General features: G+C 41.7%; 1 protein-coding gene across 4 annotated transcripts in view; it reads right to left on the reverse strand.

Moving 5' to 3' along the window:
• Positions 1-4,050: 4,050 nt before the first annotated feature.
• The window catches only part of nde1 (nudE neurodevelopment protein 1), a 57,543-nt gene continuing 45,971 nt past the window's right edge, over positions 4,051-15,622 (reverse strand). For all 4 annotated transcript variants that reach the window (XM_033040288.1, XM_033040286.1, XM_033040287.1 and 1 more), the window contains exons 8-9: positions 9,768-9,922; positions 4,051-6,892 (exon numbers count right to left, since the gene is read on the reverse strand). In XM_033040288.1, the coding sequence (XP_032896179.1) occupies positions 6,799-6,892; positions 9,768-9,922 (249 nt within the window). In that variant the 3' untranslated portion in view covers positions 4,051-6,798. The remainder of the gene's footprint in view (positions 6,893-9,767; positions 9,923-15,622) is intronic.

Consider the following 15,622-nt stretch of genomic DNA (forward strand, 5'->3'; position numbering starts at 1 on the left):
TTTTAAGTACATCACATCTATTCTTTTTTATATGTATAATTGTAGACTTGTTTTATTAGCTTTTCTGTATCTACCAGCCAAAGGATGCATGTGAGGTCCTAAGTGAACACTTACACTTTACATCTGTATTCACCAGGGGGTAGATAATGAAACACAATCAGATTAGTGTGGGGAATACCAAAACAATAGATACTTTGCTGGAGTAACTTAGCGGGTCAAGTGGCATCTCTGGAGACCATGGATAGGAGACGTTTTGGGTCGGGACACTTCTTCAAACTGATTTATAGAAGGGGTGGGGAGGGGTGAAACTTGAAGAAAGGAGTGTCAGGACAAAACCTGGCAAGGTGGCTACAGGTGAGGGGGGGGTTGGGGTTCAATAGGCAGATGATTGGATGAAGGCCAGAGATGAAAAGACAGAAGGCGTGGGAGAAAAGGATTGAAGAGTTGCAATTTTTTTAGTTTAGTTTAGAGATGCAGCGCGGAAACAAGCCCTTCGACCCACCAAGTCCACGCCGCCCAGCGATCCCCGAACACTAACAGCAACCTACACACTCTAGGGACAATTTACAATTTTTACCAAAGCCAATTAACCTACAAACCGGTACGTCTTTAAAGTGTAGGAGGAAGCCGGAGCACCCGGAGAAAACCTACGCAGGTCACGGGGAGAACGTACAAACTCTGTGTAGACAGGACCCATATTCAGGATTGAACCCGGGTCTCTGGCGCTGTAAGGCAGCAACCTTTTCACTGTATTACATCACCTGTTAATATGCTCAAACAGTTTGAGATCAAGAAGGAAGTGGTGAACTCTTGAAGAGCATCAATCCCCAGTGTCGAATGGGATCTACCCCAGCTTATTGAGAGGGGCAAGAGAAAAGATTGTAGGTGCAGTGACAAAGGTCTTTGCATCTTTAGCCACAGGCAAACTAGGACCTGGGAGTAGCCAACGTTAGACTCAAAATGCACGAATAACTCAGGTCAGGCAGCATCTATGGAGAAAAGGAATAGGTGACATTTCCCCAAAAGGAACAAAATGATGGGTGACATAGATAAGAGAGATTTAAGCTCCCCCCCCCCCCCCAAAGTGGTAACGTTAAAGACTAGAGGGCATAGTCTTAAGGTGAGAGGGGCAAAGTTTAAAGCCGATGCGTGGGGCAAGTTTTTACACAGTGGCAGCACTTAGATTGTGGTGCCATGGGTGGTAGTGGAGGCAAACACGATAGTGGCATTTAAGAGGCTTTTGGACAGGAATATGGATATGTAAGGAGTTGCGGGATACGGATCACATGCAAATAGAGATGATTTGCATGTGCATCATTAGCATTAGCAAATTTGCAGATGACACAAAGCTGGATGGCAGTGTGAACTGTGAGGAGGATGCTATGAGAATGCAGGGCGACTTGGAGTGGGCAGATGCATGGCAGATGAAGTTTAATGCGGGTAAATGTGAGGTTATCCACTTTGGTAGCAAAAACAGGAAGGTCGATTACTATCTAAATGGCGTCAAGTTGGGAAAAGGGGAAGTACAACGGGATCTGGGGGGTCCTTGTACATCAGTCTATGAAAGTAAGCATGCAGGTACAGCAGGCAGTGAAGAAAGCGAATGGCATGTTAGTCTTTATAACAAGAGGAATCGAATATAGGAGCAAAGAGGTCCTTCTACAGTTGTACAGAGCCATCGTGAGACCACACCTGGAGTATTGTGTGCAGTTTTGGTCCCCTAATTTGAGGAAGGACCTGCTTGCTATTGAGGGAGTGCAGCGTAGGTTTACAAGGTTAATTCCCGGGATGGCGGGACTGTCATATGCTAAGAGAATGGAGCAGCTGGGCTTGTATACTCTGGAGTTTAGAAGGATGATAGGGTATCTCATTGAAACATATAAGATTGTTAAGGACTTGGACACACTAGAGGCAGGAAACATGTTCCCGATGTTGGGGGAGTCCAGAACCAGGGGCCACAGTTTAGGAATAAGGAGTAAGCCATTTAGAACGGAGACGAGGAAACACTTTTTCTCACAGAGAGTGGTGAGTCTGTGGAATTCTCTGCCTCAGAGGGCAGTGGAGGCAGGTTCTCTGGATGCGTTCAAGAGAGAGCTAGATAGGGCTCTTAAAAATAGCAGTCGGGATATGGGGAGAAGGCAGGAACGGGGTACTGATTGGGGAGCCATGATCACATTGAAGGGCTGGCTCGAAGGGCCAAACGGCCTACTCCTGCACCTATTGTCTAAGATGTAGATATCAGTATCTCAAACCCCCGTGGTCTACAAATACATTGTTTTAAATGTTGAGATGCTGTGTTGAAATAGGCCCTTTAGCCCACTGAGTCAATGATGAACTACGATCATCCATGCACACTAGTTCAATCCTGCTCACTGGACACAATTTACAGAAGCCAAATAACTCACAAGCCAGCATGCAGAAAAAACCCATGTGGTCAGAGAGAGAGTTTTCAGACAGCACCCATAGTCATGATCGAACCCGGGTCTCTGGCGCTACAAGGCTGCAACTCTACCACTGCGCCACCCACACTTCAACTCTGAAACCCAATTTTGAGTTAGGTGCACAATGGAAACTGGTTCAAATATTTGGTTTGTGCAAGGTGCAGTTCATAAAACCAGGGAACAGCAGCTCAAACCTGACCTAAAGCACAAAATCATTCAAAGATAGAATTACAATTGAAGTACATCGTTGGAGATTTGTGGATGATTGTGTTCAAGTGGGAGACTCAACCTGGATGACATAACATTGTCTCGGCAACATTCTCCCCTCCTAACGTTTCTATCAACCATCAATCCATCAACACACTTTTTCTGGTCTCCAGGCAGATTTGACAGCAAGGAGCACTATATTGTCAAATCTGTACACCACCAGCAAATCCACAGCAAAGAACAGAAGCTGGATCCCAAATTGTTATCACCAGGGTTTCAATCCAGTGTTTGCTAGAGCTGCAAGACCAGAAATTGAATCTGTGATTTGTTGCATTCCATGGTGCGGCAGCGCGACTCACATTGCAGCGGCCCCTACAGCCTGTCTGTCTTCTTTTATTTTTTGTCTAGTTAAATGTAGCTGTTCGTGTTTTTTAATACTGTTTTTAAATGTGTATGTGGGGGGCGGGGTGGAGGAGGGGGAAACTTAAAAAAATCTCTTCCCTGCACGGGAGACCCGACCTTTTTCCTGTTGGGTCTCCGTTGTCGTTGGGGCCAAGCACTGTGGAGCGGCCTCCAACCGGAACGACCTGGGGGCTCCAGTCGCAGAGTTGCACACTACTCACCATCGTGGGGCTGGCCGGCTTCGGAGCGTGGGGAGCGGTGGTGGCTCACTGCTGCGGCCCGACTCCGGAGCCCGGAAGCTCCAGATGCAGACCTGTGGACAGGAACATCGGGAGCTCGCGGGTCCGGGTGGAGACCGCTTTTTGGAGATCCCGCAACGCAACTTCTCCAGCCCGTGTCGTGGGGTTGGAACGACCCGGAGCAGGGCCGTACATCGCCCGGTGCGGCTTTAATGGCCGCAGGACATTCAAGCGCCTGCCGGGGGCTCCAACATTGTGACTTTTGGGCCTGGAGCGGGGCCGTATATTGCCCGGCGCGGCCTTAAATGGCCGTGGGACTTACCATCGCGCGCCTGGGGCTTTAACATCGAGAGAGAATCGGGAGAGAGACTTTGCCTTCCATCACAGTGAGGAGGCGATTCACTGTGATGGATGTTTGTGTAAATTGAATTGTTTGTGTGTCGTGTAGGAATTGTCTTTGTTTGTATGGCTGTGGAAACGGAGTTTCGTTTGAGCCTCACAGAGGTTCAAATGACATGTAAGAAATATTGTATTGTAATTTAAGGTTGGCGCATTTTTCCCACTAGGCCACCAAGCCAGAAGGGTCTCCACCCGAAATGCCACCCATTCCTTCTCTCCAGAGATGCTGCTTGTCCCACTGAGTTACTCCAGCTTTGTCTCGATCTTCATGTCATTGACATTGTTGTGGTTACAACTATTGCGGATGCTAAATAATCCAAACATTAAAGTACATTAAAAAAAAATGCTATAGAATTCAAACAAAATGGGGAATGATAGCAACTTTATTTCAGTTGACCGGTTAAGAAATGCAGTTAATTTACATACATTGCAGGATTACAAGTTAGATATGGCAACATTGTAAAAATAGACTTGGCGACTCAAATCTGCAACCATAAACTGTACACATTACTCTAAATCTTCAAGTGATTTTGCAATTTATGAAATGTTGCATTCTCAGGGTGAGTATGGTCAACTCAGAAGTTGCTGGCATGAAAACAGTGGTATTTCCCACCTATTGCAGCAGTATCCCATGACAACCATCCTTCAAGTTGGGAGAGTATATAATCCTGCCATGAGAATAAGCTGACAATGAGCAAACATCGCAGCACCAATAACCCAACATACAGGATGCTCACTACATAATTTTTTATGTGAAAAGTAGGCACCAATCACCCTAACTCAGCAGTAAATTTGGTCTTATATGGCAAATCAAAACATCACAGTGGATGATGCTGGAGATGGTAATGAAGGCACCAAATAACAGTGCAGAAATAAAATACGGGCACTAGGTGCAAAAGTCTGGAAATGTTGCTCTCTCCAAGGAGATGCATTCATGATTTAAAGGATAACCGTGGATTCAAAACTTTATGCAGAAACAAAACATTGGTGCACTGAGCAGACAAAGGCAATCAGAGGCAATCAATCCATTCATAGTCTACCTCATAAATCCCTACAAGAGACAACATGCGTGATTCGGCAAAGACAGGGTGGCCCCATGTAAACCAGTTTGCATTATGCAAAAATACAAATACCAGTTTTGGTTCACAAAAATGATTTGCCCCCAACTAGTACTTCCCAATATTAGGTAGGAGATCCTGAATAGGTTCCAGTTGAGCTTTGTAATTATAGCAAGATCCTGCTCACCCTGTATGCTGCCATATGCTTTGGTTACTCAATTTTTCTGACCAGACAAGAAACCTTTTTGCAAGTCAATGGCTTTAACCTGGAAATCAACGGACGGATTTGGACATACAACCTGGACATACCTATTATAGGCTACAGCTTAAAGTAATACACCCTCGGAGCTTGCTTCCTAATGCTGTCAACAAAGCTTTGATGCAGGTTTTGCACTCTTTATGAAAAATCAATGGACATTTTTCTCTAATTGGTCAACTAATCTTCACTCAACTTAAATCCTTAGAACTTATTGGCTTTTCAATTGCATCATTCAACAACCAAACCAAATCAGAACAAAGGACCTCAACCAATTCTTCCATAAAAATCAAAAAAGGCACTGATCATTAAGGCACTATCCATTCTATGGTCTTATTCATCTACTTACTTATTTACCAAGAATTTCACTGCTATTCTTTTGCCAATAAAGAAATTTATATTCAAATTGTTAGCTTTCCACTTCCAAAACTAATCCAGTTTTCTGATACATTTTCCAATGCACCAATCTAACATTCGGAACAATATTCCTTTGGGAACCAAGCACAATTCTTCAATTAATGCAGTTTGCATCAAGTTATTGTTTGAACTGCCTATCCTGTTACAGACACCAATGGATGTATCATCATGTCTCTGCACAAATAGCATTGTATTATCATATCATGTACCAATGTTTGTGGAATGTATATAACTTCTAGTGTTTGCTAATCATTAGAACTCATTGAACTAAATACAGTGACCTATATCCTTTATATTCCTGCGTCCTTCAAGTGAAGCAAAAAAAAGTTCAGTATACGTACCATAAACGAACATCGCTGTCACGTTTTAATTCTGCATACATTTTGGACTAGCTCTGCATAAAGCACCACACACAGATATTGGAACAGGATTCCATTTAAACTTCTATTTAAAGCGTTGAACAAATTTGGATTTCCTTTTACAAGATGTCAGCTTAGATAAAGGCAACAGATTAAATATTTACAAAGTGCGAGACGGATAGGTAGACTGCTTTGCTAGCACAAACATGCGCACAATCCTCATAGATAGATAGATATTACAGTAAACAAATTGATAAATGAAATAAATGACAATTATAAACAAACTAATAGTTTAACCCATAGTTGGACAGAAGGTGGAGAATATACAGAATGGGTACATTGTATACTGGTGCATCATTGAATACTATTTTCTTGGAATAATCAAGGTAAATTGGCATCCTTAAGTGTCACACAAAGCTTCCGGAACAAAAAAAGTCGCAATCCTTAATAGCACAAGTCTGTTGAGGCAGGTTGAGGCAGCATCTTCAAATAAGCAAAAAGTTATCCAATTAAATACTAAATTAAATAATTTGGGTTCTAATAATTTAAAGTTAGAACGTCAAAGTTCTATGACCAGCTACCAAGGAGCTACATAATCTACAAAAATAAAAATGTCAAAAGGAAAAACTTCCCTTTGGTGATATATCTTCAATTAGCCAGTTTCCTTATGCGATGTTACTAAAATGCTACAATTAGAATAATGTAGCTCTTCACCTAAAATTTTTAGGCCATAAAAACCCTTCTAATTATTTGTTTAGACTTGCCCTTTTTAAATGAGCTCTTTGTCCACACCCAAGGTGGAGCAGGCTTCTACATAATCACAAAATATCGGCCATACACCTTCAATATGAAAGAAAAATCTACTTTTAGCTTTCAAAAACTAAACGTCAATATGCACCAGCAGAAAAAAAACTTTTCCTTCGCTAACTTCCCCACTGAAAGCAATGAGCTTGGTTACAAAAATATTAATTTATAAACATGTCAGATTTAAAAACAAGTCAAATTTAAAAATGACCATGCTCAGAGCAAGATTTTGACAACACCCTGTGGTGACACAGTTGCTTGCATGCAGACCTTTGAGGCAAGTGTTCCAAACTCAAGTCTTTTGGCCAACCTGCAAATGATAAAAATCAAGAATTATTTTAGGGAAATAGAAATGAACTATTTCAGGAATAGACATGCAAAATGGTTTTGCTTAAACTAATGCTGTTTTGTACTTCTTCCCCCAACCTTTTTGCTGCAAGGGATCTTCTGACCTTGTCGGAGTCATGCTTAATGACTATTGTTCAGTTACAAGATTGCTTAAATGTCTAATTGCCAGAATAGAAGTTGGTAAAATGACATCATGTCCCTGAAATAATCTTGCATCCAGTAATATGCATTTCTCATTCACATTTTACTTCCCATGAGGGATTTAAAGCTAGTGTTTGGTAGTGGCATTAAACGGGCAAAGTAAACGGACTTGCCATCACACCAAACTGTCCCTACTTTGAAAGAGCTGCTTCCCTCAGCCAAAATGCTAAATATTCCCACGGATTGGAGGAGGGGGTGAGTAGGCGGCTCAGAGTGGGAAAAAACACAATAGCCGGCCGACAATCAGAACCTTCTCGCACCCATGGAACCCACTGTCACCAAAGCCCAGGGCTAGGGATGGTGCTGAGGCTCTACAAGGCGCAGGTCAGGCCATATTTGGAGAATTGTGAGCAATTTTGAGCACCTCATCTGAGGAAGAATGTGCTGGCTCTGTAGAGGGTCCAGAAGTGATTTACAAGAATGATCCCAGGAATGAGTGGGTTAACATATGATGAGCGTTTGACAGCACTGGGCCTGTACTTGCTGTAGTTTAGGATGAGGGGGATCTCACTGAAACTTACTGAAGAGTGAAAAGCATCGATAGAGTAGAAGGGGAGAGGATGTTTCCACTAGTGGGAGAGTCTAGGGCCAGAGGTCATAGCCTCAGAATTAAAGGACGTTCCTTTAGGAAGGAGATGAGGAGGAATTTTTTAAGTCAGAGGGCGGCGAATCTGTGGAATTCTTTGCCACATAAGTCTGTGCAGGCCGCTGAGTCGATGGATATTTTTACGGCAGAGATAGATAGATTCTTGATTAGTACGGGTGTCAGGGTTATGGGGATAAGGCAGGAGAATGGAGTTAGGAGGGAGAAATAGATCAACCATGATTGAATGGCGGAGTAGACTCAATGGGCTAAATGGCATAATTCTGCTCCTATCACTTGTGACCTTAAGGTTTAACGGGTTCGATCTCTCCGCTCATGTTATTGTCTGTCAGTGATACCCCAATTCACTTCCCCCTCCCCCAAAGTGATACCCCAAGCCAAGGCAAATCAATTTTCTAGAGATTTGATAGAGAATATACAGTAAACTATTCATTCACATCATTCATTTATCTCACCACAATTATCTATGGCAACAACATTTGCTTAACAGATTATATCCTATAAAAAGACTGCACATGTAGCCTGAAATTCCTCGTATCTTGCAAAACATACTTGGCTAATAAAGTATGAGTATGAGATTATTGTACAGCATTCTGCACACAAACATGTAAATAAGATGTGCCTACAGCAGTGTCCCATGAATAACAATGCATACATACCCCCTCCCCAGTATTGGTGGGGTTGAGTGCATAGAAAACTGTCCACAGTGCAATGTTCCATAACCCCAATTGCAGTCATGCAGAGAGCATCCAAAAGCCAACATTTATAGTTCGAACTGCATGGCCATGGCATATTGCTGCTATAATGCAGTGTAGATTTGTGTTCTCAAGTGGATTATATAGAATTATAAAGTTTACAGCCCATGCCAGATCCAAGTACCATCCAGCTGAACCAGCTTCCCTGCCCATCCCTGCTATGGATATTTTCCTTTCAGATGCTCGGCTTCCTGTTTGAAATCAGGAACATACTGTGCGTGAGAATTTCTCATCACATCCTCTTACAATTTCCTTTATCCATTACAGCCACTGTCAATCTCAGTTCATTACGCCAATGAGTTGTGCGGGTCAATTTTCAGACCATATTCTCTTCAAAAGATTGCCTAATTACACCTGCATAATCTTGCCCCCTGAAACTCACTAATGAAAACATTGCTCTGGAACAGCTTCCCATGCTCGATGAAACTTGCAATCATTCACTCAAATGTCCATTCCCATAGAATAACAGTACTTGTGACCTCTCTTGTTCAGTCACACTACATCTTCTGCCTTAAAGTTTTGCTTTTTAATTTTGCCACTTTGGGACTTCCACCACCTCAAGCCACTTTAAAAACAACCTCTAGGTTTCCCCCTAAAATATTGCTTGGACACCACTCTGACAATGCTTATGTTTGGCCTAATAGCACCTTTTGTTGAAGAAAACTTCTACCTCTGAAGCAGCAGGACCTTTGTTGCATTCGAAGGTACAAAATAGGTAAAGGAAAGAAAAACGTTTAGCTTCGAGAGCATTCCATGTCCTCCACACCAGACATTCCCAGGCGCTTTACATCAATTAGTGATTAGGAATGCAAAATGGCTTTCACATTCCCATTAATAATAGTGGTAAATATGTAACCTCCAAGTGAAATTGGTAGAGAAATCATAGCCAAGACACCAGGGTAATATTCTGGTTTGTCTACAATCTTAAAGCAGGGATAAAGGTTTTATCTGAAGGGTTCCACTGCCAAACTTCCAGCACTTCTTTAGCAATGCTTTTGTTTTTTTTGCTTCAGTCTCTGCAGGACTTGAACCCACATTATTCTGACTTGCGGAAGAACTAGTAACAGAGTCATGACTGAAGATGCAAGCCCCCACTCCCCGCAAAACCTCTCCCGGCACAGATAAACTGATCAGTTATATTTGATAAAAGCTTTTTTTTTTTTTTTTTAAATTTGGAAGCAACTTAGATCTGGCTAAACTTCCATAAGTAATATTTTACAGTTACCTTAGTTACTTCAGCTGTGCACAATGCAAGTCTATTAAAATGTTTCACTGACCCTTTGTCATATTGGGGTAGGTTTGCATTTGACATCCGGTTATCATTGTTGTCTTTGATGGAGTGGTTTCCATTCTGAGCAGATGGCAAAGTTCCACGGTTTGGAGACTGATCCCAGACAAAATTCCTACAGGATGCAAGTTTGGACTCCAGAGCCTGTTGAAAAAGCAAACTCCAAATTTAGAAATGCCTAGAGGTAAATGAAAACAAACACTGCTCAGAGGCGGTCACAATCCCAATTCCTTTGCAAGATGTCAGATTCTTACCCTAAACTGCCTACTTTCATGCTGAGTGATCACTCAATCACTGGAAGCATTTGGTCCTACCAGTTTTTCGTTAATTAGAGAGTTGGTATTTCAAGGGTTTCATTATTTATTAGTAGATTGCTTTTTTTGTGCATTTTAGATCTGATTATATTTTTATTAGAGTAATCTAATAACATCTAAGCAGATGTAGATGATTTTCCTTTCCATCTTCACGTGGATGGATACTTCAATCAGATTTTTAGCAAATTTGAGAATTCACCTGCTGAAAAAAACCTTAGATTCCTCTCATATCAACAACCTGGGTTTGAAATAAGGTCCTGTGGCAAACAAAAACTGAAGGCGACAGATAGTTTGTGCTTCGTGTTTCTTAATGAATTTTGAAAGACAGGTGTATACACTTTTAATAAAATTCTCTTCATAATTTGAAAATATCATTGGCACTTAAAAGCTTGCCCAAAGTTGTCCTGTGGCCAAGGATTAGAAAAGCTAGCAAAGTTAGAACTTTTAAACAACGGGATGTGGTGTGGCAAATATGCCGACTTTGATACCTCTGCGCTGAATTTTTGTTTTAGGTGGGTTGGGGAAACTTGGTTATTTTAGGCTAAATCAGCATTTTCTTTGTTAAAATGCATCTCTAATTACCTCCAATGTAATGGCGAGCTGAAGGCTTACCAGTGAAGGTACTTGTGGAATGTTGCTGGAACGAATTTCAAGATTTAGATATGGCAAACATGTAGGAACAACATTTCCAAGTCAGATGGTATGTTGTTTGGAAGGGAACCTGCAGTTAATCGTGTTCTATAGGCAGGAGCCCTCGTTTGTTTTTTTTAATGATAGAGGTCGCATGTTTGGAACATGATGTTGTTGAGCCCAGTTTCAAAGATTTTCTGGATTACCTTTAAAGCTACTGTAGGGTAGAAGCTTTGACTGTTCACTGGTTTCCTGAAGCTCAATCCATAGAACTAAAGGAAAAAAATCTTCAAATCTCCATAATCATCCACTTTATGCTCTCAAGGCAGCATCTGCTTTACTTACAATCCCATTTGGGAATTATTGGTCTCTGCTTTATGTTGGTACAGGGAATTTTACCGAATATCTATTGAACTCACTCAGGTTTTGGGAACAGTGTAGAATTTGAAATTGGTCGCAATTGGTCGCAAGGAACAAGGCAAGACGGATGGATCAAATATCATAAGTTTATGTAGGTCGTTCGGCCAATCAAGTCTACTCCGCCATTCAATTATGACTGATCAATCTTTCCTTCTCAACCCCATTCTCCTGCCTTCTCCCCATAACCCCTGACACCTGTACTGATCAAGAATCTGTCGATCTCTGCTTTAAAAATATCAATTGGCTTGGCCTCCATGGCCATCTGTGGCAATGAGTTACACAGATTCACCACCCTCTGACTAAATAAATTCCTCCTCATCACCTTTCCAAAGGTACATCCTTTTATTCTGAAGCTGTGGCCTGTGATCCTAGACTCTCACACTAGTGGAAGAGTGGGAGAACATCGAGACGGATTATTCACAATTCCTTATACTTCTACTAAATCCAAATCAACTTAACTCCAAAGAACACCAACTTCAATTGGATAAGAAGGAAACTAGCCAGGGTAAAGAGGAACCAAAGGCTGACAGGGAAAAATGTAACAGAGCAACAAGTGGTCTTGATGCATTTATTTTTTGAGGAAGAGGCTCGGCATGGCAGAAACATTAAACTGTGTATAATGTACATCAGGTAAATTCAAGCACCTGACATTACAAAAAGCTGAGAAAAGATATAAAGGAAAATATAATTAGCTTAATGAGAGAATAAAATGGAAGTTAACAAAAACAAACCCTAATATCTTGTAAGGAAATTAAAAATAGGTGGCATGTGGTAGTGGGGAACTATCAGGGACAATTAAGAAGATAATATGCCAATAAGAATGGGGCAAGGCTAGAAGACTAGATTTAAGTACTTTGTGCCAGTACTTGAACAAGATAATGCTGATTGGTAATACAGACTGTCGATAGGTTGAGAGCTGGCAGGCAGGATGTACTAAACAGACTGGCTATGCTTAAATTGAATGTCACCTGGTCCAGATGGCTGCATCTCAAACTGTTAATTCAGGATGGAGATACCAAAAAAGAGCTGACATTTTCCCAATTAGACGTAACTGTTAGAGGTAACTGATTAATGGTTTAATTTAATTGCCACAGCACCATTTGTAAAAGAATTTATGGCTGGTATGATCTCAGCCCCAATTTACTTTTCTACCTTATCTTAAAACCCTCAATATTTGTTACAGTTCCAAAAAAATGAAAGAATGGATCGACTGGGCTAATATTCACTGGAATTTAGAAGGATGAGGGGATATCTTACAGAAACATAAAATTCTTAAGGGATTGGACAGGTTAAATGCAGGAAAAATTTTCCCCATGTTGGGGGAGTCCAGAACTAGGGGTCAGTTTAAGAATAAAGGCTAGGCCATTTAGGACTGAGATGAGGAAAAACCACTTCACCCAGAGAGTTGTGAATCTGTGGAATTATCTGCCACAGAAGGCAGTGGAGGCAAATTCAATGGATGTGTTCAAGATAGTTAGATATAGCTCTTAGGGCTAACAGAATCAACGGATATATGGAGAAAGCAGGAACGGAGTACTGATTTTGGATGATCAACCATGATCATATTGAACAGCCGAATGGCCTAATCCTGCACCTATTTTCTATGTTTCTAAAATATTGAATGACCCACACGTCTCACACCGAGGCAGCCATGGATCTTGGTCATTAAACTTCACACATCTTTCTTCTGTCTTACAGGCAACCATTTGAAAACTAATTTTCTCCTTTCCTCTTCCCCCCCCCCCCCCCCCCCCTTCATTAGTTATAGACTCTCCTAGAAAGGGAAACATTCTCATACCAATTGTCATGTTTACAAGTTTCCATAAGATCTCCACAAATCACAAATAGAGTCCTAATCTACTCTTTACATTCCGAGAAATAGGATCAGAGATACACATCACAATGGCTTAAAGGACCCATTTGCAAGTCTTGTGTAGGAAGGAACTGCAGATGCTGGTTTACACCAAAGATAGGCCCAAAATGCTGGAGTAACTCAATAGGTCTGGCAGCATTTCTGGAGAAAAAGAATAGGAAACATAGGTGATGTTTCGGGTCAAGACTCTTCCTCAGACATCGGAAGCAGGGTCTTGACCCGAAACATCACCTATTATGTTTCGCCAGAGATGCTGGCTGACCTGCTGAGGTACTCCAGCATTGTGTCTATCTTCAATGCTAATCATTGATTACCCACTTACACCAATCTCTTTTTTTCTCTATCATCTCCACAAACTCCAACAGAATCTACCATTCATTACATACCTGGGGCAATTTGCAATGGCCCATTTACATTTGGGACATGGGAGGAAACCAATATTAGAGGGAGAATGTGCAAACCCACACAAGCATCCAAGATCAGGAAAAGACCTGACCTCTGGGATATTGAGGCAGGTTCTTTACTGGGTGCACAACTGCACTGCTCTTTCCTACAGGACAACTACCTCACCACAGCTATCAATTCTGCAAGCCTTCTCTGCACCAATACCAAGAATAAAGAGACCATATCATACTCCAGATTTGGAGTCAGCAGAACCAGTGGAGCAAGGAATCTCTACTTTGGTACTCAATCTCCTTTGCAATGTATTATCAATATCAATATTAACTTAATTTTATATACGTGAATACCAACAACTCCCTTGAACACCAACGCATATGCATCTCACAACAGCAGTGCTCTACTGTTTTTAATCCTTCCTACCAAATTGGATAATCTTATTTCAAAATGTTAATTTTCCTGACTGCAGCTCAACTCCAGGCTGGGACAGTGAAAGGATTGTAACTGTTCACTGGATCAAGGAGGAAATGTTGCCTTGGGTTTACAACTAACTATAGAAAACACAAGCTGCCAGAAGCAGGTACAATGAAAAGTCACTTGCACAGGTCCACAGATAGGAAAGGTTTTGAGGGATATGGGGCAAACAAGTTGGATTAGCTTGGCTAGGCAAGTTGGTTCAGCATGGACAAAATTGGGCAGTAGGGCCCGTTTCCATGCTGTGTAACTCTGGAAGTAAATGGAACCACAAACTTCTGATGTCAATGGGATGCATCCCAATTTGCAGAGGAATAGGTAGTGTCCTCCATAACATTTGGGACAAAGACCCATCATTTATTTATTGGCCTCTGTACTCCACAATTTGAGATTTGTAATAGAAAAAAAATCACATGTGTTTAAAGTGCACATTGTCAGATTTTATTAAAGGCCATTTTTATACATTTGGGTTTCACCATGTAGAAATTACAGCTGTGTTTATACATAGATCCCCATTTCAGGGCACCATAATGTTCTGGACACATGGCTTCACAGGCGTTTGTTATTGCTCAGGTATGTTTAATTGCCTCCGTAATGCAGGTATAAGAGAGCTCTCAGCACCTAGTGTTTCCTCCAGTCTTTCCATCACCTTTGGAAACTTTTATTGCTGTTTATCAACATGAGGACCAAAGTTGTGCCAAAGTCAAAGAAGCCATTATGGGACTGAGAAACAAGAATAAAACTGTTAGAAACATCAGGCAAACCTTAGGCTTACCAAAATCAACTGTTTGGAACATCATTAAGAAGAGAGCACTGGTGACCTTACTAAGCGGCAAAGGGACTGGCAGGCCAAGGAAGACCTCCACAGCTGATGACAGAAGGATTCTCTCCATAATAAAGAAAAATACCCAAACACCTGTCCGACAGATCAGAAACACTCTTCAGGACTCAGGCGTGGATTTGTCAATGACCACTGTCCGCAGAAAACTTCATGAACAGAAATACAGAGGCTACACTGCAAGATGCAAACCACTGGTTAGCCGCAAAAATAGGATGGCCAGGTTACAGTTTGCCAAGTAGTACTTTAAAGAGCATCCACAGTTCTGGAAAAAATGTATTGTGGACAGATGAGACAAAGATTAACATATCAGAGTAATGGCAAGAGCAAAGTATGGAGGAGAGAAGGAACTGCCCAAGATCCAAAGCATACCACCTCATCTGTGTAACACGGTGGTGGGGGTGTTAAGTCCTGGGCATGTATGGCTGCTGAAGGTACTGGCTCACTTATCTTTATTGAGGTACACCTGCTGATGGTAGTTGCATAATGAATTCTGAAGTGTATAGACATATCCTATCTGCTCAAGTTCAAACAAATGCCTCAAAACCCATTGACCGGCAGTTCACTCTACTGCAAGATGATGATCCCAATCATACCGTTTTTAAAAAATGAGTTTTTCACAACTAAAAAATTGGTAAATTCTTTATTGGCTAAAACAAGCATGCTTTGATGGCTGCAATACAGGCCTGGCAAAGCATCACCAGAGAAGACACCCAGCAACTGGTGATGTCCATGAATCACAGACTTCAAGAATAAGGGGCAAGCCATTCTTCACAGAGAGTTGCGAGTCAATAATTCTCTGCCTCAGAGGGCGGTGGAGGCTGGTTCTCTGGATACTTTCAAGAGAGCTAGATAGGGCTCTGAAAGATAGCGGAGTCAGGGGATATGGGGAGAAG

Source organism: Amblyraja radiata, chromosome 22, assembly GCF_010909765.2.
Source record: "Amblyraja radiata isolate CabotCenter1 chromosome 22, sAmbRad1.1.pri, whole genome shotgun sequence".
Classification (NCBI taxonomy): domain Eukaryota; kingdom Metazoa; phylum Chordata; class Chondrichthyes; order Rajiformes; family Rajidae; genus Amblyraja; species Amblyraja radiata.